Raw genomic sequence first — 21,853 nt, forward strand, 5'->3', positions numbered from 1 at the left:
CACTGTGAGTTCTCCTTTGGACTCTGCCCTATTTCTTTTTATGTATAGGCATAAATAACTGTTAGGCTTATAGCGTTTCTAAATGATCACTGTTGATTGGATGTCACTTTTATTCCCATGGAAATAAAAATTATTAAATAGGAAATTCATTGTTGAGAAAGAGTAATTTAGGAAGAATGTCTTCATGGAGCTTTTTATTTTTGGCTGTGCCCGAGGCCAGCCAGGGATTGAACCTGCGCCACAACAGTAACCAGAGCCATAGCAGTGACAATGATGGATCCTTAACCTGCTGATCCACCAGGGAACTCTGTCTTTATGGCATTTTGGATTTGACTTTGTTTGATGTATTTGTTTCCTCTACTGAATATTACTGCCTTTGCAACATTTTACAGATTTAAGACAAGAACTAGCTGTTCGGGAAAGACAACAGGAAGTAACCAGAAAATCGGCTCCTAGTTCTCCAACTCTAGACTGTGAAAAGATGGATTCTGCTGTCCAAGCGTCACTTTCTTTGCCAGCTACTCCTGTTGGCAAAGGAACGGAGAACAGTTTTCCGTCACCAAAAGGTTTGTAATGTCTTTCTTTGAACCTGTGGTTGATTATCAGCTTAAGCGGGTTTGCTGATGAAGCAGGGGGGTTGCTAAGGTTTAAGCTAATTTCAGTTTAATAGCTAAGTCCTGTGCTCTGTGGAGTAGAAGGAATTGTGTCCCTAGGCCATCCGTACATAGCAAACAGTGAGATGAGGGCGACATTTAAGACGAGCAGCTTAATAAACTGAAATTTTCAAAAGTTAAAGGTTTTTAAGGAAAGCTCATTTTTTGAGTATAGCAGTAATACATGTCCATGTAGAAAAATAAAATCCATCTGCAATCTTGTACTTAAACTCAATTATTATCGATACTTTGCATTTTTCCTACTCTGTGTGCTCTTTTGTGTTTGTGCCACCTCTTTATTACAAGTTTTTAGATCATATTTAAATGCAGTTTTGCAACTTAACATATCACAGGAAACCGGAGGCCTTTATACACAGGAAGTCCAGAGGCTCATCAGGTTGCCAGTCAGACTTGGCTAAGATTGGCTCGGATGGACATGTCCATTCTGCGACATTCTTCAGCAGCTGCCCTTTTCAAAGGCGACCTGCGTAGTAACTGATGAATAGTACATAGAAAATGTTCCTTTGCCATTAGTCAAGGTGTTTCTTAAATCCAGAGAAGTGGAAAAACTGTGTGGTAGCCACTAGATAGAATCTCAGGAATGGAACCTCGAAGCTCTCAGTCGAGGTTATTTTTTGCAGCTTGCAGATCATACTTCAGCTACTTCCACTTCGCATCTTTTTTTCTACCTTTTTTTTTTTTTTTTTTTTTTTTTGCTTTTTAGGGCCGTACTTGAGGCATATGGAGGTTCCCAGGGTAGGGGTGGTTCAGTCAGAGCTATAGCCACAGCAACGCAGGATCCGAGCTGCCTCTGCGACCTGCACCACAGCTCACAGCAACACCAGATCCTTAACCTACTGAGCGAAACCAGGGATCCAACCCGCAGCCTCATGGTTCCTAGTCAGTTTTGTTTCTGCTGTGCCACGACGGGAACTCCTACCCATTTTTTAACTCTAAGGTTTTGTCTCTCAGAGTGATTGAGAAGGTTTCTGTAGGGGCTGTTAGTACAGTAAGCATTCCCAATGCAGTAGCTATTCAAATGTGACTACTTATATTTTATTTAATTTTTTAAGGCCACACTTGTGCACATGAAAGTTTCCAGGCTTGGGGTTGAACTGGAGCTTCACCTGAGGCCTCTGCCACAGCCACAGCAATGCCAGGTCCGAGCCGTGCCTGTGACCTACACCACAGCTCACAGCAATGCTGGATCACCAACCCACTGAGTGAGGCCAAGGATTGAACCCTCATCCTCTTGGATACTAGTCGGATTTGTTTCTGCTGTGCCACAAGAACTGCTGAAATGGTGTTTCTAATTTCATTGGCCACGTTTCAAGTGTTGAGTAGCTCTTGAATAGGTGGTCACCCTATTTTTGTCTTGTTATGAGGTGAGATAAAGTATATGAAGATGCTGTATAGTTAGAAGGTGTTACTGATTGTGTTGGTATTTGCTGAGTTTGCTGATGAGAACACAGAGCAGGCAGTATATAGATTATAGCGGTCATCAGAAGCTCTGTTGTCCCTTTTTTCAGAAGGGCTACCTGTGTAGTTGAGACCTCAGAATTGCTAACACTTGAGAATCAGCAAAGTTGCGCTTTTATGTTACTAATTAGAATCATGCAGATAAGTTCTAAAATTCTATAGTGGAGCACTGATCAGAATAGTAGGAGCCTCGGGGGTAGGTCAGGAGGACGTAGAGCTTGCCCCGGCACAGAATTAAGATGGTAATATTTGTCCAGGTAGACATGTATTTAGATTGGAACTGATAGCGTGAACTTTCACTGACCTGAAAGCTGCTCTTCCATGACGAGCAAGTCAGCACAGACTCAGTGAGAAGCCTCAGGCTGAGAAATCAGTGGCAAGATCGAAGAACTGATCTCTCTGACGTGGTCTGTTTCTAATTGCATTTTATTGATAGAATGCCTGTTTCCAAAAAGCATTTACGACAACTTACCGTAAAAGTTCAGATTTAATGATACCGAAAGTACAAAATTTGAGGAGTAGGGAAAAACGAGATCCAGAAATCCCTGCCAAGAAAAGTACAGCTGAGTTCCCTGGTGACCTAGTGGTTAAGGGATCCAGCATTGTTAGGGCAGCAGCTCGGGTCACTGCTCTGGTGCAGGTTTGATGCCTGGCCTGGGATCTTCATGCCATAGGCAGGACGGAGGAAAAAAAAGGAAGTATGGCTGTTTGTTGATATCACCTTGGGTACCTATTATGTGCAGGATTTGGGGGAGTGTAGTGGTGAGTAAGACCAAGCTCCTACCTTCAGTAGGCTTCTCTTCTGGAGGACAAGGAGAGCAGCAGCAGCAGTAGCAACAAGAGCAGTGTATGCACTGGTTAGCCGACATTTATTGAGTACTTGCTATGTGCTAGGCATTTTAAAAATACATTAATTTACAGGAGTTCGTGTTGTGACTCAGCGGGTTATGAACCTGACTGCTGTCCATGAGGGATGTGGGTTCGATTCCTGGCCTTGCTCAGTGTGTTAAAGGTCCGGCGTTGCTGTGAGCTGTTAACATAGGCTGGCATCTGCAGCTCCGATTTGACCTCTAGCCTGGGAGCTTCCATATGCTGCAGGTGTGGCCCCAAGAAGAAAAAAATACATTAATTAAACCTCACAACAGCTTTATAAGTGCTGTTGGCCCCTTTTTCATTTGGGTACTGAAGGTCACACAGTTACTAAGTGGCAGCGATGGGTTATTATCCAGCAGTAGCTCCAGAGCTGTTAGCTGATATGCTCTAGGGTCTCAGAAGTAAATCGAAGAAATGTGCACAACTGAAAACCTTTGCTGAGGGGCATGAAAAATGATGTGAATAAATATCATGCTAAATACCATGATTCCAAATAGGAAGACAATTTAATTGCTATATCCATTTCCCCCAAATCAGTAGTTTAAATTTCTTTTCTTTTTTTTTTAATCTTTTTAGCTATTTCTTGGGCCACTCCCGCGGCATATGGAGGTTCCCAGGCTAGGGGTCCAATCAGAGCTGTAGCCACCGGCCTACACCAGAGCCACAGCAACTCGGGACCCACTGAGCAAGGGCAGGGACTGAACCCGCAACCTCATGGTTTCTAGTCGGATTCGTTAACCACTGCGCCATGACGGGAACTCCAGTTTAAATTTCTAATAAAAATCCTAACAAGATTTTTAAAGTTACTCTGGGAGTTCACGTTGCGGTTCAGTGGAAACGAACCTAATTAGTATCCATGAGGACGCAGGTTCAATCCCTGGCATTGCTCAGTGGGTTAAGAATTCGGTGTTGCCGTAGCTGTGGTGTAGGTCACAGATGAAGATGGAATCCAAGTTGCTGTGGCTGTGGCGCAGGCCAGTGGCTACAGCTCTGATTCGACCCCTAGCCTGGGAACCTCCATATGCTGCAGGTGCGGACCTAAAAAGACACACACACACAAAAAGTTATTCTGAATGTGCAAGAATAATCCAAAACAGTTTGAAATAGGTTAATAACAAGAAGAGGGTTTGCCCTGTAGGAATTATATTTTAACACTTAGAACTAAAGCAGCATATTTCTGGTGGAATAGACAATTTAATGGAACTTGAAATATGTAGGGAATTCAGTGTATGATTTTAGTGCCATTTCAGATAAATTTTTTTCTACTAGATCGTGTTAGGACAATTAGATATCCATTTGGAGGGAAAGAACTTAGGTATTTGATGAAATAAATGATCTAAGTGATAAAAAGTTTTTTAGGAAAACATTAGGAGAAAATGGGAACATTTTTATAATGTTGTGAGGAAGCCCAAGGCTTCCCCAAAAAACCCAAAGTTTAAAAGATATGTGTCACCCTGAGAAAAACAGCATAGATAGAGAAAGGGCGGCTATCTAGGGTGCAGAGTGCCCTTGCCAGTTGATTCAAAAAAAGACAACCCAGTGGAAAAAAGGTTAAAAAGAGCAGAGGATAAACAGATGACTTCCAAAGAGATTTAGACAACTAGTTATTAAGAAAACAAAAAACAGAGTGATTATTGCATTGTTAGATAGAGGAGCTCTAGTCGTGGCGCAGTGGAAACGAATCCGACGAGGAACCATGAGGTTGCGGGTTTGATCCCTGGCCTTGCTCAGTGGGTTAAGGATCCAGCGTTGCCGTGAGCTGTGGTGTAGGTTGCAGACGTGGCTTGGATCCCGCGTTGCTGTGGCTCTGGCGTAGGCCGGTGGCTACAGCTCTGATTGGACCCCTAGCCTGGAACCTCCATATGCCGAAGGTGCGGCCTCAGAAAGACAAAAGACCAAAAAAAAAAAAAAAAAAAAAAAAAAAAAAATCGGTAGCTAGAAAAAGGATGTCTAATACTAAGCAAGGGCACCACCAGACAGATTGCGGATGTTGGCACAGCCTGGAGAGCGTTTGGGCAGGATACTTAGGTGAGAACAAGGGCATAGCCTGTGACCCAGCAGTTCTATTTTTAGGAACTTCTTCTCTAGAAATGCTTGTCTAGATGTTTTAAGGATATGTGTCCCTTTAGCTTTGTTTATAATGATGAAGATTGGACATGATCTAAATCTCCATCTGCTGGAAAACTCTTGACCCTGTTTGTGGCGCCTCCAGTTTATATTTTATCCACGGCTCTGAATTCTCAACTGACTTTTCGTGGAGTGTGTGCTGCTTTGTGATACCGAGCAAAACCTAGGCGACTGCAGGAGTGGTCACTCGCCTTCTGTCTTTCTGCAGCTATACCAAACGGTTTTGGCACCAGTCCGCTGACTCCTTCAGCGAGGATATCGGCGCTGAACATCGTGGGGGATCTCTTACGGAAAGTGGGGGTGAGCATTCCATTATTGATCACTAGGTGTTTGACTGTCTAGGTATTGAATTATTTCGTAATTGAACGTGAGGGAAAGAAAAAAGGATACCTTCCTGTGCTACAGGCTCAATCAGGCTGAGAAGCAAGGGCCTGCAGGGACCGGCTGAGCCTGGGCCAGATAAACACCTTCAGGGCTTGGCCTTGCTGGGGCCTCTGCAGAAGGCCCCGCATGCGCACGCGAGCCCCGAGTTCCCCTGGGCCTTCTTCGTGTCCCCTGGCTGTTTCGAAAACATCACGACTCCTCCGTCTTTTTCTCAAGTACTGCCACTGGGGCCCGCTGTGTGTCTCACACCGCCCTCCTCTCCTCCTTCGCTCTGCCTGCTGTCCCCCTGGTCATGCCCTGGGCCATTTCTCTGTGGGACTTTGGCTGGGCTTGTGCCGTGACTTTCTGCTCCGAGGCACGCCCGCCTTAGGGCTGCTTGGCCGCCTCAGCTTGAGTGCCGTCCCCTGGGCTCTGACCTTGCGTTCCAGAGCAGTTTGGCTTCTGGAATATTAAACCTGATTTTCTGCTTATTCAGTTTTTTACTCTGGACCGTACCTACTCTTGGGCCTTATCAGGAGTAGCACTCTGTTTTGATTTTTCCAGTCCTCTCTTGCGTTCACTTTGTTGCTGCTTATCCACCATCCCTGGATCACTCACTCTGTCACTGTTGGACTCAGGGACTCTTTGCTGCGGAGGAGACCTGCAGCCTGGATCAGTCAGGCAGTTGGGCTTCTCCTTTCCTGCATGCAGACTGCTGGAAACAATGAGATAACTTTGTGGATTTTTTAAGCCACTATAAATTCAGCATTTCTGGCATAGGTCAGTTTCCTCCCTATTTCCCTCAGTGACTTTAATCTCTATTTTCAGTAATCTGCCCCTGAAACTTCCCACGTTCCACTGCACCTTCACTCACTTTTTTGTGTGTGGGTCTTGGCAAAAAAAGGAGAAATTGCATTATACTTTATATAAAGAAGAAATGAGAAGAGGATACATGGTCCTGTGTTTACCTTTTCTGGCTCATAAATTTTTTTCTAACCAATTAGCTCCAAATCTGCATTTTAAAGTTACTATAAAAAGTAATGTGCACAAATTGTACAGTACATAATTTTCTCTCCTAACATAGTCTTTTTTTTTTTTTTTTTTTTTTTGTCTTTTTGCCGTTTCTTGGGCTGCTCCCTCGGGCACATGGAGGTTCCCAGGTTAGGGGTTGAATCGGAGCTGTAGCCACTGGTCTACACCACAGCCACAGCAACGCAGGATCTGAGCCGCGTCTGCGACCTACATCATAGCTCACGGCAACACCGGATCCTTAACCCACTGAGCAAGGCCAGGGATCAAACCCTCAACCTCATGGTTCCTAGTCAGATTCGTTAACTACTGAGCCACGACGGGGACTCCACATAGTCTTTTTTTTTTTAACCTACTTGTCTTGAGAGTTGTGTTGTAATAGTTTAACCTATTTGTTGTAACATGTTACTTGAAATAATCTTGCTTTTCAGTATCTTAGCAACTTTAAGCAAAAAGATGAGGAATTTAACTCACACTTTCTAATTTTTTATTTCTTGTTCTTCTCGGTTATTTTTATAACTTTACGTAACATGCTTAAACCTATGTTTCTGAATTTATTAGATTGTATATCAGCTTCCTGTTTCGTGAGTGTCCCCTTTTTGTTTTTCTTTTGAGGGCCGTACCTTTGGCACATGGAAGTTCCCGGGCTGGGGGTCTAATGGGAGCTGCAGCTGCTGGCCTCCACCACAGCTCACGGCCTCACCAGACCTTAACTCACTGAGCAAGGCCAGGGATCGAATCTGAGTCCTCATGGACACTAGTTGGGTTCATTACTACTGAGCCGTAACGGGAACTCCCTGTGTGTCCCTTTTTGAACACTCCATCGGTTGGTTCTGAAAATTCGTCAGCAGCACCTGCCCTCTGATGCCCGTGTCCACACTACGGCATGATTTGAGAGGAGCAGCTGGTCTCGGGGCCACTTCCCCTGTGCCACTCAACACGTGTTTCAGGAGTTTGGTTCCTTACCTGTTACTTACTCAAAATCATGTTAGGTTTTTCATACTAGATATTTGTATCATAGATGATTTGTATACCTTTTTCTTTGTTTCTCGTTTCCTTTTTTTTCTTGTGTAGGGAAGAAATACACACTTTCTTTGCTTATCTCACCTCTTCAGGCGTCTTATTTACACTGTTTGCTGAGGCTGCTGACGTGCTTCTAGGGCCGCTGCACTGCTGTCACCCTTGACTCTCTCTTCATTATTCTCTTGGGTTCGTTCTGCCTGTACCTGGACCCCGTATTGTCATCTTTCTTTGTTCCCTGTTTGGCTTTAGTACCGTAAGTAATTTATTCAGGAATGATGCATGACGGTTGAACTTGGAGTCCTGGCATTGTTTGGTTTGTCTTTTAAGGTGTCATTAGAATTTTTGGTCTGCTGTTATCCACCAGCCCCGGCGTAACCGTATGAATATTGCTATTTCTTTGCCCTACTTCCACCGACTTCGCCTGGAAGCCCCATCCCCACTTCTGATCCTCTTGCACTGAGACTTCAAGGCTCTCTATTGAAACTTTATTTTTCTCTCTTAGTTTCTTTTATTACTGTCCTATTCTTATGCCCCTTTGTAGCTATTCTTTTGATCCTAGTGGTAAAAGTAGCACATTCCTGCCCATGGCTGATTTTGTCCCTCTGTGCTTTGGAGCTCACTCCTTCCAGCCTTCTCATCTTTATGTCTCCTGTATCTTCAGCCTTTTACTCTATATCTTAATATTCATATGCAATATTTATAACACTATGTTTTTTATACGTATGTACTTTATATGTAGTATTTATGTTATATATTACACAATTTTTTAATCTAAAAAATAAAAGGAGCTATACTTTCCTTTTACCCTAGGTCTCTCTTTAGCTGTCATTCTATTACTTTCTTCCCTTCATAGGCAGGCGCGCCTCCATTTCTTGTTAGCATTTTTGATGGCATGCACACTCCCGAGATACCCTAGTGTGGGCCCTGTTCCCTGCTCAGGCCGCTAAAATTGCTCATTGACGATCTCAGTGGTGTCAAATCCGATGAATGCTGCTTTGTCCTAATTTTACTTGAAACAGTTAACATGGACTTAAAAAAACAAATGCCTTCTTTCCCCTGCTCTTCTGATGCTGTGTCATGTCTGCCTCTTGCCTTTCTGCCCATTCCTCTTGGTCATCTTGTTGAGTCTTCATCGGCCCACACTTTTAGTATTGATTTTACTTAGAGTTCTTCCTTGATTTGTTGATCATCTTCTTCCTAACGGTGATTTCAGGAGTTCCCATCGTGGCGCAGTGGTTAACAAATCCGACTAGGAACCATGAGGTTGCGGGTTCGATCCCTGGCCTTGCCCTGTGGGTTAAGGATCCGGCGTTGCCATGAGCTGTGGTGTAGGTTGCAGACGCGGCTCGGATCCTGCGTTGCTGTGGCTCTGGCGTAGGCCGGTGGCTACAGCTCCGATTCAACCCCTAGCCTGGGAACCTCCATATGCTGAGGGAGTGGCCCTAGAAAAGGCAAAAAGACAAAACCAAACAAAAAGACCCCGTGATTTCATCTGCTACTTGGTGCAGGTATCATCTAAATGTTGATTTCCAGACCACCTGCTGTAGTGCCAGCCCTGGTGCTTCACTTGGTTGCCTCACTGACACCTCAGACACAACTTGGACCTGTTATGTGATAGATTTCAGCAAATATCAGACAAATGATTGTCTTGAATATAGAAAATTAATGGCTCTCAGTTTTTTCTGTGTGTATATCTAATAAGACGCTGAAAACGACGCTTATTCAGAGCTTATCCTACAAGGTCACTGCTTTTCTTTCATCTTTCATTGCTGTTTTACTAGGTAGTGGTACTTTTAAGAAAGGAGAAGAGAAGTTTCAGGCTGTTTTTGTTGGTTTCTTAATGGCTCTTATTGGAATTAGGGGGGAGGCTTCTCAGAGTGGAACATGTTACCTGCAGATTTAATGTGTCTGTATGTTCCCAGTCCCTTATTGTCATGGACAGTAGAATTGGGCTCTTTTTGCTTTTCTTTTCTGTCATTTTTCTTTCTGCTATGGATTATTCCCCCTCCCCCTTTTGCGTGTGGAGGGAGGGGTTTGATTTGGTAAAGTGTTTGCGGGAAAGGGGGAGTTGGCGATAATTGTGTGGGGTGGAAATTGAGGAGAGACTTCTGTTCTCTTCATGCCATCTGTTTGTAGACCCTGGCCCTGGCCAGGTGTTGTGGTGACAGATGCTAAGCAGGCACTCGATTTAGAGGTAAATTAATTATGTAATTATAGACAAAGGGTATTAGACATTTTACAGTGTGCTTTCAGAAGCAGAAGAACATTTAACTTCATGTGAGGTGTTGTAACGGCACTTACCCATTCTGAGGCTGTGGAAACAACTAACAGGAAGCCCTAAAGAAAGAATTGGCTGCTTCAAAAAATTCTCAAGTGATGTTTTTGCAGTCTTTATATTGCTTGCTCCCCCACTGTCTACACAAGCACACACACCCTCCCAACTAGCCGGCTGACAAACGGTTCCCAGCTCTGAAAGGAACAGTGGATAGGGCCAAGAGACCCGGGGTCCATCTCTGTCTGCTGTGCCACAGTTTTCATAGTTGTCAGGTAAGGATAACATCTGCATCCTTCAGTCACAGAGAAATAAGCATTCTGAGGTCATTAAAAAAGGAGTCCACGTAAATATTGCCTCTGACTCTTAGAAAGGTGGTTGATATCATCAGGTTTAAAGAGCCACCATTATCAACCAAGAGAGTAAGGTCTAAGTCTTGAAATAGAAATGGTTTGAAATGCAAATTTTTATGTGCAGCTCTTGTTTTGACAACCAAATCATTCCTCCTTCTTCTTCTTGTAGGCTTTAGAATCCAAATTAGCAGCTTGCAGGAATTTTGCAAAGGACCAAGCATCACGAAAATCCTATATTTCAGGGAATGTTAACTGTGGGGTGATGAATAGCAACGGCACGAAGTTCTCTCGATCAGGGCACACGTCTTTCTTTGACAAAGGGTAAGTCTTGGAAATTCTAAATGTCAATTTTTTGGGAAGCAAAGTTGCACATTTTTAAGTGAGCTTACTGAACTTTGAAAAAGATAAACTCGGAGTTCCTGTCGTGGCGCAGTGGTTAACGAATCCGACTAGGAACCATGAGGTTGTGGGTTCGATCCCTGGCCTTGCTCAGTGGGTTAAGGATCCGGCGTTGCCGTGAGCTGTGGTGTAGGTTGCAGACGCGGCTTGGATCCCGTGTTGCTGTGGCTCTGGCATAGGCCGGTGGTGACAGCTCTGATTTGACCCCTAGCCTGGGAACCTCCATATGCCGCGGGAGCAGCCCAAGAAATAGCAAAAAAAAAAAAAAGACCAAAAAAAAAAAAAGAAAAAGATAAACTCAGTTTTATAAACCCACCTGAGGTATTATCATTCAGATCTCAGGGGACGTGAAATCTGTTGCTGCCTTCTTATCCCCATGGAGTCTGTTGCCCTGGGAGCCCTGGCTCCGAAGCGTCTGTCGGGGAAGCAGGCTCTGGGGATTAACGAAGACTGTGACGCGGTCCTCGCGCTCAGGATGCTTGCAGGCCAGTAAGCTTCTTGGCAGATACTTGTTCGGAGTGGAAGCGAACATGATGGTGTACGTGCGAATTCCTCAGCAGACCTTCTGTCTGAAGGGTTTCGAAAACGATAAAAATGGCTCGATCAGGTACGGTTTAGGAGATACAAGTTTTATATAAGCGAGGATTTTTTTGGGGAATCGAGCATCTAAAAAACATTGTTGTAAGATTAAAGCAGTCTTACGTCCTTAGTGCAAAAAATATTTCAGTTGCTACAGAGTATATAAAGTAAAAAGTAAGTATTTTCTGTTTTCACACTGTTTGTTTGCATCTGTACAGTGACTCCCGGGTGTGTAAAACCCTATTTTTGTGCATCTGCCACATGCTTTTAAAAACTTCGGAGGTATTTCCAGTTCTGCTCTGTAGCACGCCTGGTACGACTCACATTACCAGGGCCTTTCCGTGGCAGTGTGTATTGTTTGCCCTCAGCTACAAAAATAAGACAGAGCACTTCCTGGTTGCACTCGGGTACAGGTGTGCCTTCATCCAGGCAGCTGGCGAGGACCTGCGCTCTGGGGTGGCGACCCTGTGACTTAGGGAGCTGGCTGCTAGTGGAGCAGCAGCTGAGGCTCCGGCCATCCCGTGTCACTGCCTCTGCTTTGAGTCAGGCCGCTTGTCCTTGTTCTGCGAAAGCAACAGAGAAATTTTCACACTCTTAAAGGAGCTTGTGTCTTCTGCTTTCCTCAGTGATCGCGGCACATCTGTGGAGGACCTGATTTGATGCTCTAAAAACGCCTTTTGTTTTTCATCCTTCAGGAGCGGAGTGTTCTGGTGTCTCTCTCTCTCTCCCCTAAGAGAATTCTACTTTGAAGTATACATACTTCATTAAGGAGCACATTCTAAAAGAATATATATACAATAATGTATATATAGGGCTTTTTTAGTACACATTTCATTAAAAGAACCTTCTAAAATAGTGTATAAATCAGAACTTTGAAGAGTTGGGCTCCTCAGTGGTGTAAGAATAGAATTACTCTTCCTCAGGTTTGGGAGTTTGAGGCAGCCTTGAGGAGTGTCATTTTTGTACCATAATGGTAATTGGAATAAATAGGTTTTTACATTAGAGATGCCATTTCTCCCACACGCTACAGGGAAAGTTGAGGGGTAGTTTTCATGAGTGTCGGAAATAGTGCCTAATTGTTTTTTTCCAGAAACTTAGAATTACCTCCAGTAGAGTAGTCATTAGTCTCTGTCTGGATTCACATTTCTTTCTTTCTTTCTTTTTTTTGGCTTTTTAGGGCTGTATGCCTGCCGCCATATGGAGGTTCCCACACTAGGGGTCAAATCGGAGCTGTAGCCACTGGTCTGTGCCACAGGCACAGCAAGGCCAGATCTGAGCCGCTTCTTCGACCTACATCACGGCTCTCGGCAAGGCCTGATCCTTAACCCACTGAGTGAGGCCAGGGATCAAACCTGCGTCCTCATGGACACTAGTCAAATTCGTTTCTGCTGCACCACCACGGGAACTCCCTGGAATCACATTTCTTGATAGGCCTTGGGCATTTTATGATGTGAATACAGGGAAACCATAATTGGATTGGTTGGGCAGATGCTTTTGCAAAAAAAAAAAAAAGTCCTTGGAGGTGTCATGATGAAGGAGGCATGATTAGTCCAGGTTCACTGCTCTGCTTCCTTAGAGGCTGGCTTCCACCTGGCCTCTGGTGCAGAGCCTGAAACCAGGAGGGCGCCCTGGGCACGCAGCCCCCGAGGAGCATCCCAGGTGTAGGTATAGGCTTTATGTCCCAAGCTGAGCCTGGAGAGAGGCTTCTTGATAGAAATAGTTACAGATGACTATTGAGTTTAGGTTTAAATAGGACTTTTTTTTTTATGGCCACTCCCACAGCATGTGAAAGTTCCCAGGCCAGAGATCGAAGCCTAGCCACAGCTGCGACCCATGCCCCAGCTGCGGTAACACTGGATCCCCAACCCACTGCACTGGGCCAGGGATTGAACCTGTACCTCTGCAGCAACCTGAGCCACTGCAGTCGGATTCTTAACCCACCATGCCACAGCAGGAACTCCTCAATAGTACAAATTTTTAATTGTACTGTAAGAATTAAATGTTTTTGTGAGCTGGCCTTTTCTCAGGTGTTTAGGTTATATGGTAACTGGATTGTATAGACCCACTTAAACACTAACCTGTTACTGCTGGAGTTGCATTCTCTAGTGGCTGTATTCCTGAGGATAACTCTTTGCTGGGTTTTGCTGTGATCTTATTTCCTGCTGCTTTGCTGTGATTCTGGTTTCCTTCTGGCCTGCCTGGCTTTTTACCTCTGGCCTTTCTTCCTGCTGACTTGGTGACTAGATAAAAACCACGATGGTGCATACCTGCTACAAAAGGAAGGGGGAGGTACTCCAGCTCCCAGCTCCATTATTAAACCTGGCTGGTTAAAAGAAAAAAGAGGCTCCTGCAGGGTCTGAAGCACTGAAGTTACCATAGTTTGCTAGTGCTCCTGGAAACCTGCAGGAGTGTTGTCTGGAGAGTTTATTCAAGTCGGTTTACGTGCACCTGCATGCAGGTGGCTGTACGTACACTGCACCCTCCTGCCTCCCTCGGAATCTCAGCACGTGAACACACAACCTTGTTGTATATTGTTTTTGGGGTTTGAAAATATTTTATAGGTTCTGGTTATCTGAGGACTTAACTCGGAATCAGGATTTTATCTAGCCTGTGACCACGTCATCTGTTCCTAGAATGTGGGTTCCTGGGCCTGCTTCCCAGCTGTTGCTCTGTCTCCTCCAGCCACTGCTGGCCCTTGGTATCCGTCATCCGGGGGGGATACCAGTCCATGGAAAGTTCAGTCACTTGAGTTTACCCCCAGAAACGCTATCTCGCCGTAGCTTTTGTTTAGTTTCTTAGGCATCACTTGCCCTAATTTCGTAAGCCAGTCTGACTTCTTCGGGGCTGTGTGTAGGTGAGCATCGACTAATTCTAGGGCATGGTGTGAAATTAGTATTTACTGTTTAATGTTTTTTTCCTTTTTTTTATTAGGCAAGAAAAAGTCATATTTCCCACGTTGTTCATGGGTAACTGAATTTGTTTGCTGTGCCCTTTCATTCTTAATCATGGTGTGTGGTGGGAGACCCATTAACAAACTGGTTTTACTAAGTGCATGGGGCTGACTCTGCTTGAGCCGACTTACAGCCCATGAGTGAGCTTTCACGTTCCTGTGTGATTGGACTGTATACCAGCTGTGCAAAACAAAAGCAGGCTCATTGTCCGGGGGCGGTGGTGAAGGGCAGGCCTGATGGTCCTCCTGACGCAGGGAGAGCGCTGTTGAGAAGATGCCCGCAGTCGGGGGGCGGGGGTCACTGCCGGGCCCTGGGACCGCCTTTGACTGCCTCCGGGGGCCTGGAGTTCTTGTTCAGTGTCTTCTCACGAGATTGGAGTCTCGCTGTGGGGGGCTCTCTCCTCTGCTCTCATGCTCGTGTCCCCACAGGACATTGGGTGGTAGGTGGGGACCTGGGTATAAGAGCTGCCTGACGTTGGAGGAACAGACGCTTGAGTTTGCAGAGCCTGGGCTGAGGCCTGGAGCTGCGCTGAGCTTCCATGTTTCCCTCTAACTGGGGAGGCTGGGGTCCGGAGTGTCTGTCCGCTCTCCTGAATTCGCTCTGGCCCACTCTCCGGTTCTTGATTGCCCTCTCCAGGGTTCCTGGCCTTGCCTCTTTGACAGCCTTAGTCCCCGTGCTTTAGTGTGTTGTGTTGATGCTTCTCCTGACCAGTTTCTGAACACCCATTGGCTCTTTCTCCCTCGTCCCTGCTGTTGCCGTTTATAACTGACCTTAGTTCCTTGTCTTAGCTGGCTAGACGAGGAACTAGATTTTGGTAGTAGGATCATGGAATTTCACGGCTTCTGGAACCTTTTTTTCCGTAGATGATTCCCAGACCTGCATCTATCCCTGCCCGTTCTTTTTCCGTTTGCTCCCGTGTTGTCCACTGGGACTGTCCCTTCGGTGCTTTTGCTGCTCCCTGAAACATCAGATGTGGTGAGCCTGGAGAGGTTTCTTCTGGAAACCTTTTCCTCATCGTGCAGCTCTGAGGGAGGGTGATTGAAAGTTTGGCATGTGTCGAAGCTCAAGCAGCAGACTCCCCAGCCCAGAGAGCAAAAGGACCACCCGTGCGGGTCCCTGAGGGGGGAGAACGTACGGAGGGCAGAGATGGCCCTTGTCAGGGCCCCTCGTTGCTCTTGGCCTGTGTAGGCAGCTTCGGCTCCCCCTCAAGGTCTGTACTCAGCTTGGTTTCTTGAGCAGTTCATGTTGTTTCTCCAAAGTAGTCAAGGGTCATGTGTCCAGTCTCCTCGCAGGCCTCCTCCTCCACGGACTCCCTTCACCTCCTCTATCAAACAGCCGTCCTGGGGGGAATATGTGTCTGCAGGCTTTTTGGTGGTTTTGTTTGAAGAGAACCTCTCTCCACGAGTCCGTACTCAACTCCCTGGGCCCCTCCAGTGAGTGGGCCCGTGGAGACAGTGGGGGGGGCATGTGTGGGGCAGTGTTGGCTGCATCTCTCAAGTTGTGAGTGGGACGCATTTTCCTAGTGAGTTTGTCAGTGAGGAAGGGCAGAGGTGGCTTCCCGAGAGAGGCTCCAGGCCTTGCACTCACCCCTTGCTGCTTCCCGTGGCTGTGCTGCAGGGTGGCTGGGGCTGGGGTGGTGGCTCCGCCCGGGTGCTGGGTCCTGGCTGCAGGTGCTTGTGCTGGGTGGGGCTGGGGTCTCACCACTTTGCTGGGAAGCCTACCCATCTGGCTTTGCTTGCTTACAATTTTAAAGAGTTATTTTTCTCCCCCGTATTAAGATATTCACATGCATTGGAGAGGATTTGGAAAACAATTTTAAAAAGCATAAAGTAGTGAATAAAATTTTTCTGCAACTCCGAGGGAAGAAAAGTAACCATTGTTAAATTTTCCTTCTGTGATATACATGAAAATGTGTGTGTGTGCCCCCATACGTTCTAGATTTTGCTACGTAGATAGTAACGTCTAGCTGCATAAGGGCTCTAGTGCAGAATACGTACTCCTTCCTTTTTTCCTTCATAACGTTGAGCACCATCCAGTTTGGTAACCTGCCGCTTTTCCCACCTCGCATGCATCACATGCGGAGTATTTCCATGCTGTTAGGAACTCTGTGGGATGCGTTTTTAAAGGCCTGTCACATTTCCTTGTTCGGTGGTACCCTTACTTCGCTCATTCCCTGCGGCAGCCCTTCAGACCGGCTCTTCCTGGAAACGGATCAGGGCCCGGCCGCCAGGGCCGGTGCGAGGAGGGAGCACGTGGTCCCGTCGCCCCGGGACCACGGAGCGGTCGGGTCTCTGACCGGCCGGTGCTGTGCAGGCAGCCGCTCTCCCTTGGCCGGCAGGATCCCACTGTGGGCAGGGCACAGGGATAGTCGCAGAGAGCAAATGAATTTCGCTGTGTGTCGAGTGATTTTAAATGACAGTCTCTCTTCTTTCTCTTCCCCTTCCCTTCTCTGCCCTGGTCACCCCCGCAGGGCAGTAAACGGCTTTGACCCAGCTCCTCCTCCTCCTGGTCTGGGCTCCTCGCGCCCGTCGTCGGCACCGGGTATGCTGCCTCTCAGTGTGTGAGTGCCCGGCCTCCGGGTGGGGGCCCCTGCCCTCCTCCAGCAACCCAGGACACCCACGCCTCGCCCCTCGGTGCCTGGGCCCAGCGCGCGCCCCGCCGTCTGCCTCCGCACGGCCGGCGGAGGGCAGGCTGCATGCAGGGGCGGCTGCTGGGCCCCGCCAGCCCCAGGACTCTGCGCGATCTCAATACTGGCTCTTTTCTCTTCTCGCCGTAGTGCCGTTGGTTTCACATGATTGCACTTTTGTGGGTCACAAGGTGATACATGCGTGTATTACTTGGTCACTGGATGCAGAAGTACCCATTCGTCACACCTGCCTCATAGCTCCCACCCTGCTCTACCGATAGGATTTAGTTGTGTTTAGGACATTGCAGATCTTCTAGAAGTTCTCCCCCAAATCAGGTCGACATGCGCCCTCCTCCTGAGCTCCCACGGAGCGTCTCCAGTGCTCACGATCACGTGCCCCCCACTCCCCCCACCCCCGTTGGGGCCTGTTGCTGGCAAAGAGTCAGGAAGGTCACTGAGTTAGGGAACATTTTCTGCACCTTCTGCTTTTACGTTAGCAGTTATCATTCCATAGCTTGCCTCCCAGAGCAGCGAAACGCCTGTCTGAGCCCCAGATGGCAGGAGGTTCCGGGGCCTGGGCGCACGCAGGGCGGTGCCCCCGCCATCTCCTCCTCCTCCACGTGCCTCAGACTCCGGGTAGGGGTGGCGGCAGCCTCCTCGCCAGCCCTCTGGTCCTTTGGTTAAATGACATCTTCAGAGCATTTTTGTTTTGTCTTCTAAGGGCCCCTCCCGTTGTGTTAGGAAGGGTTGAGTGGCCTGATGCCGGGGGCTGGCCGGTGCCAGCTTCTGGGGGGGCAGACTGACCGGAAGTGGTTGTCCCTGTGCGTCCTTTGATTACTCTCATGCTGCATTTACTGTTTACATTTGTTTTCTTGTACATAGGTTTGTAAACATTATTGCCTAAGATATTTGTATATAACTTGGGCTTTGTAGCTTTTATTTATTCAGAACTCATATGGCATGTTAATGACTCACGATGGTGTCCGACTCTGGGCAGCTGTATAGGATCATCATGTGGTGAAAAAGAAGTACTTCCCTCCAAAAAATCTTTTAATGTGGAAACAATAAATTTCACAGAAAAAAAAGTATCGAAGTTGCTTTATTGGGTTTCTGCCATCCTGTGAGAGAAGAGCTGCAGTTGCAGAGCTGGGTTCAAATGTCACTTCTGCCCCGATGTGGGACATGCGAATAGACAGCAGCTGCAGACCAGGACAGAGAAAGGTGAGGCGGCCTTAGATGTCTAGGGCACCGAGCAGGCCTTTTCCTGCTGATTCTTTTCTCATTTAATTTATTTACCTTTTTAAACTGAAGTAGAGTTGACACACAGTATTACCTGAGTTACAGGTGTACAGTGTCGTGATCCTAAGAGCTTAAAGGCTACAGCCCGTTAGCAGTTACTGCGGAGCACTGCTGTGCCCCCTGTGCTGGGTAGTACGTCCTTACGGCTTATTGAGTCCTCACGCGGATTCTTGCTGCTGGTTTCTGCTCTTCGCTGTGATTTCCGGGAGCAGCCTGAGAATGGCCCTGGCCCCGTCCCGAGATTTGAGAGGAAGGACCTGGACTTAGGAAGCTGACTTAGGGGCAGCTTCCTAAGTCACAGCGTCACTGCCATGGATCCAGGAGCTGGTCCTCCGGCTGGGCTGCCCTTTGGGACGCATGCCGGTGCTCCGGGATTGGAGGTTGCTTGGATCTGGGCTTCTCTCTGCATCCTCAGGTTGACGTTAGCCTGGAAAAAAGATGCCAGATGTTTGGTAGCAAGACACAGGGGGCCTGGGCTTGAGGAACACACAAACCGGGTCTGGACGAACGTGCCGGATTCTGAGCACTGCTTATGTGTAGCAGCAGAGACAGAACCGCTCGTGGTTTTAAAATTATGTGTAAACGAAAAGTGCGCCTAATTCCTAAGTGAATGAGAAACACTAAGATACATTAAAAAGTTTTCCTTCTGTCTGTCAATACACAGGCAGGAATATCTTCTCTTGGTTGTTCCTGGAGATTTTGTTATAAGCTGACTCATGAGAGATGCTTGCCCTGGTGTGTGCACTGTGCCCAGTTGTGCCGTCCGAGCAGTTGAAAAGAAAACAAGCCTCTTGGTGATGGGCAGCCTCCCAGCTTCCTTCCCACCCATCAGTGGAAGGATTGGATTAGATCAGAGGTTTCAGCACCGAGCAGCCCTCTCTGTTTACGCAGGAACCCCAAGTCTGACACACAGCAGAGCCGCCCTAGTTAAAGGAAGCCTGGGTCCTGGAGCGTGGCCACTCGTTGCCGGTGATTTCTGAGTTCCTTTCCAGCTGCATTGGGCTCAGCTCACCAGACGAGCCTGTCAGTTACTCAGTCCGTTGATGGCTGGGACGGCGGGGCCCTGGCTGTAGGAGTCCACGTGTCATGCACTGGATGTCACCACTGCTGTGGGTCAGGAGAGCAGGGGCCAGGTCTGGAAGCACAGCAGTGTACAGCGGGGCTTATTTCTGGCCCCTTCGCGAGGGGACTCCCACATGGTTTTGGTTAACCACAGCTACGGCAGCCCTTGGCCCATGACCCCTGGGGAGGCTGCTCCCCAGGCCTCATGCAGCTTTCTCTGTGGACTCCAGAGCTTCCTCCACTTTCTGACACATGTTGGGAGTATGTCCCAGTAAACCCGTTTATTCTAAGTCGAAAATATCTCCAATCGAAAGGGCGCTGAACACCCACCTCCTGAGCGTCACGGCTTGGCCTCGCCCACCCTCAACGTGCTCAGAACTCACCCAGCCTGCACTCGGCAGAACATCTAACCCACAGCCTGCTTGGTGATGACGTGTTGGGAGTTCCTGTTGTGGCTCAGTGGAAACTAATACAACTAGTGTCCATGAGGCTGTGGGCTCGATCCCTGGCCTCGCTTAGTGGGTTGGGGATCCGGCGTTGCCGTGAGCGGTGGTGTAGGTTGCAGAGATGGTTTGATTCCGGGGTTGCTGTGGTGTAGGCCGGTGGCTATAGCTCCGATTTGACCCCTAGCCTGGGAACTTCCATATGCTGCAGGTGCAGCCCTAAAAGCCAAAAAAAAAAAAAAAAGTGTTGCTTATCTCATGCAGTGGATTGAATACTGTACTGGAAGTGAAAAACTGAGTGGCCGTCTGGGTGCAGAGTGGCTGTAAGTGTATCGTGTTGACCCTCGTGATCACGTGGGCAGCGGGGAGCTGCCCTGCCCAGCGTGGTGAGGGGGCACCGCACCGCGTGTTGCCAGCCTGGGAAAAGATGGGAGTTTAAATCCAAAGTATGGTTTCTCTTGCCTGTGTCTCACTTTCATAACATGGTAAAGTAAAAAGTTCTTGAGTCGGACCCTTGTAAGGGGGTGACCAGCTGTGCTACTTTGAACTTGCTCACACACAGCACTGGCTGCACACTGTTGGCCTGCCTCGCTAAAGAGCCTGTCCGCCGCTTGGCCTTGGCGGGTTCTCTTCCCAGGGCTGCCCGATGGCCGGAGGTGCACGGCTCTCACGGAAACCTTCCGAAACAAGCCGTCCTCTGAGCTGGGTCCGCGTGCAGGTCTCCCCTGCGTGGGCAGGACAACTTTTCTCCCCTTCCAGGTGGCGAAGGACAACTTTTTGCACCCAGATGTTTTCCTTCCCTTGCCCCTGAGCCGTCTCTCTGCATAAGGATAGGAGCCAGTGTCCCGCTTTTTCCGATGAGTGGGTCAGAATCTATGCCACGAACTGTGCGGAACCAGAAGCTACAGCTGGGACGTTGGGCCACAAGCGAGGCACCTGAGAACTGGATGAAGTGACCAGGGAGCGGGGTGAGCCGGTTTTGCCTCTGTTTACCGAAGGGCAGGTGGGCCCAGGGTTTAGGTGGCCGGCCTGAGCTCACACAGCTGGTTTACAGAAAAGCCAGGTCTGGAAAGGAGCTCAGTGTCTTTTCCTGCGGTGCTCGTGCCTTGCCAGACGGAGGCCTTGCTCTGCCTCGTGCCTCAGGAGGTGAGCTGCTGCTGAATGCTTAGAAATGATTCGTGTGGGGGCCGCCCAGCCTTTGCAGCAGGAGACATTTGGCTCATCCACCCGCTGCCTCTCCCAGTCCTGTGCCTGCCTGTCCCTGTGTTGACTCTGTTCCTCTCAGAAGCCGTCCTGGAGACGCCTTAGCATCTCCTGAGAGCCAGGGTGGAGGCTGGCACCTCTGGGGAAGGGGATGTGACCTGGGGTGGAGCAGTGGCTTTAGGGAGCACCCTGGAGCCAGATCCCTCCTGCCTGGCTAAGCCCGAGAAGAGGCAGCCTGGCCGCCGATGAGGGGAGGGTCCAAGCCACGCGTTGTTTGCGCTGTCTGCCTGGGAGATGCTGAGACAGGCCTTTTCTACATTCTGACTTTAACTTGATGGGTGGTTCTTCTCTCTCTGTTTGCCCCAGGGGTTGGAACCAGTTGAGAACACTAGCTTGCCTTTAAAATATAAATGTGTTACTTGATTCTCAGCTAAAAATGGGGACGGGGTGGGAGGCCTCTTTGTAAATTATCTTCCTACGACTTAAGAGCATCTAATCTTAAACACTGGTCCCAGGACTGTTGAAAGGATGGCACACGGGCCTACAGTAGCCCTGTTTCGATCTTAAGGAAAAACTCTGGTAAAGACTAAGGTAGTGGACTCCTCGTAGAAGATACTGCTGTGAAGAGGCACATGTGAAAGCGGAACAAAGCTGACAGGGCCGGCGCTGCGGGGCCACGGGGTTATGGTCGGGAGTCATGCTTTGTCCTGCTGTCTGTCTGCACCTGCAGGAGTTAGTTTCCTGTCAGCTCTGAGGTCCTCCCCAAGGGAAACTGAACAGAAATGTCACTTGTTGGCCTGTGGGGAGGGGGTTTCTAATCAGAGATCAAGTTTGCTGCCTCCATTAAATTAGGGAGATCCTGCCTGGATCCTGAGGTGCAGGTGGGCCTGGGATGAGGGTGCTGGGCTGGCAGGACTGGCCAGTAGGTTTCTGGCATCTGCGTGGATAGACAGACAGTGGTGTCTGCGAGGCTCAGAGCCCTGTCAGTAGACGGAGCTATGAAACACTGTTTCAAAAACTGTCCGTTTTAACTGGAAACCACCCCACCTCCACCCCCACGCATGCCCCTGCCCCCTAGAATTTCGGGGACTAGGTACACTTTTACATGGGACTCTGAAT

General features: G+C 48.2%; 2 protein-coding genes and 1 long non-coding RNA gene across 40 annotated transcripts in view; 2 read left to right on the forward strand and 1 right to left on the reverse strand.

Annotated features, from left to right (window-relative positions):
- Window positions 1-19,386, forward strand: part of NDEL1 (nudE neurodevelopment protein 1 like 1) — a 94,598-nt gene extending 75,212 nt beyond the window's left edge. For 17 of the 36 annotated variants that reach the window (XM_084982651.1, XM_084982648.1, XM_084982644.1 and 14 more), the window contains 4 exons: window positions 393-566; window positions 5,341-5,432; window positions 10,342-10,493; window positions 16,572-19,386. In XM_084982651.1, the coding sequence (XP_084838777.1) occupies window positions 393-566; window positions 5,341-5,432; window positions 10,342-10,493; window positions 16,572-16,665 (512 nt within the window). In that variant the 3' untranslated portion in view covers window positions 16,666-19,386. 36 annotated transcript variants of the gene reach the window in all.
- Window positions 1-21,853, forward strand: part of LOC146398395 (uncharacterized) — a 228,987-nt gene that overhangs the window by 180,219 nt on the left and 26,915 nt on the right. The gene's annotated exons all lie outside the window — the stretch shown is intronic.
- MYH10 (myosin heavy chain 10) overlaps window positions 17,809-21,853 on the reverse strand; it is a 143,828-nt gene continuing 139,783 nt past the window's right edge. For all 3 annotated transcript variants that reach the window (XR_014821829.1, XR_014821828.1, XR_014821827.1), the window contains one exon: window positions 17,809-18,453. The gene's annotated coding sequence lies outside the window, so the exon portion shown is untranslated. The remainder of the gene's footprint in view (window positions 18,454-21,853) is intronic.

The sequence above is a fragment of the Sus scrofa genome, chromosome 12 (genome assembly GCF_054392235.1).
Source record: "Sus scrofa isolate SSC_HxYL_T2T_F1_AM1 chromosome 12, Sscrofa_HxYL_maternal_Yorkshire_Landrace_v2.0, whole genome shotgun sequence".
In the NCBI taxonomy this organism is placed as follows: Eukaryota; Metazoa; Chordata; class Mammalia; order Artiodactyla; family Suidae; genus Sus; species Sus scrofa.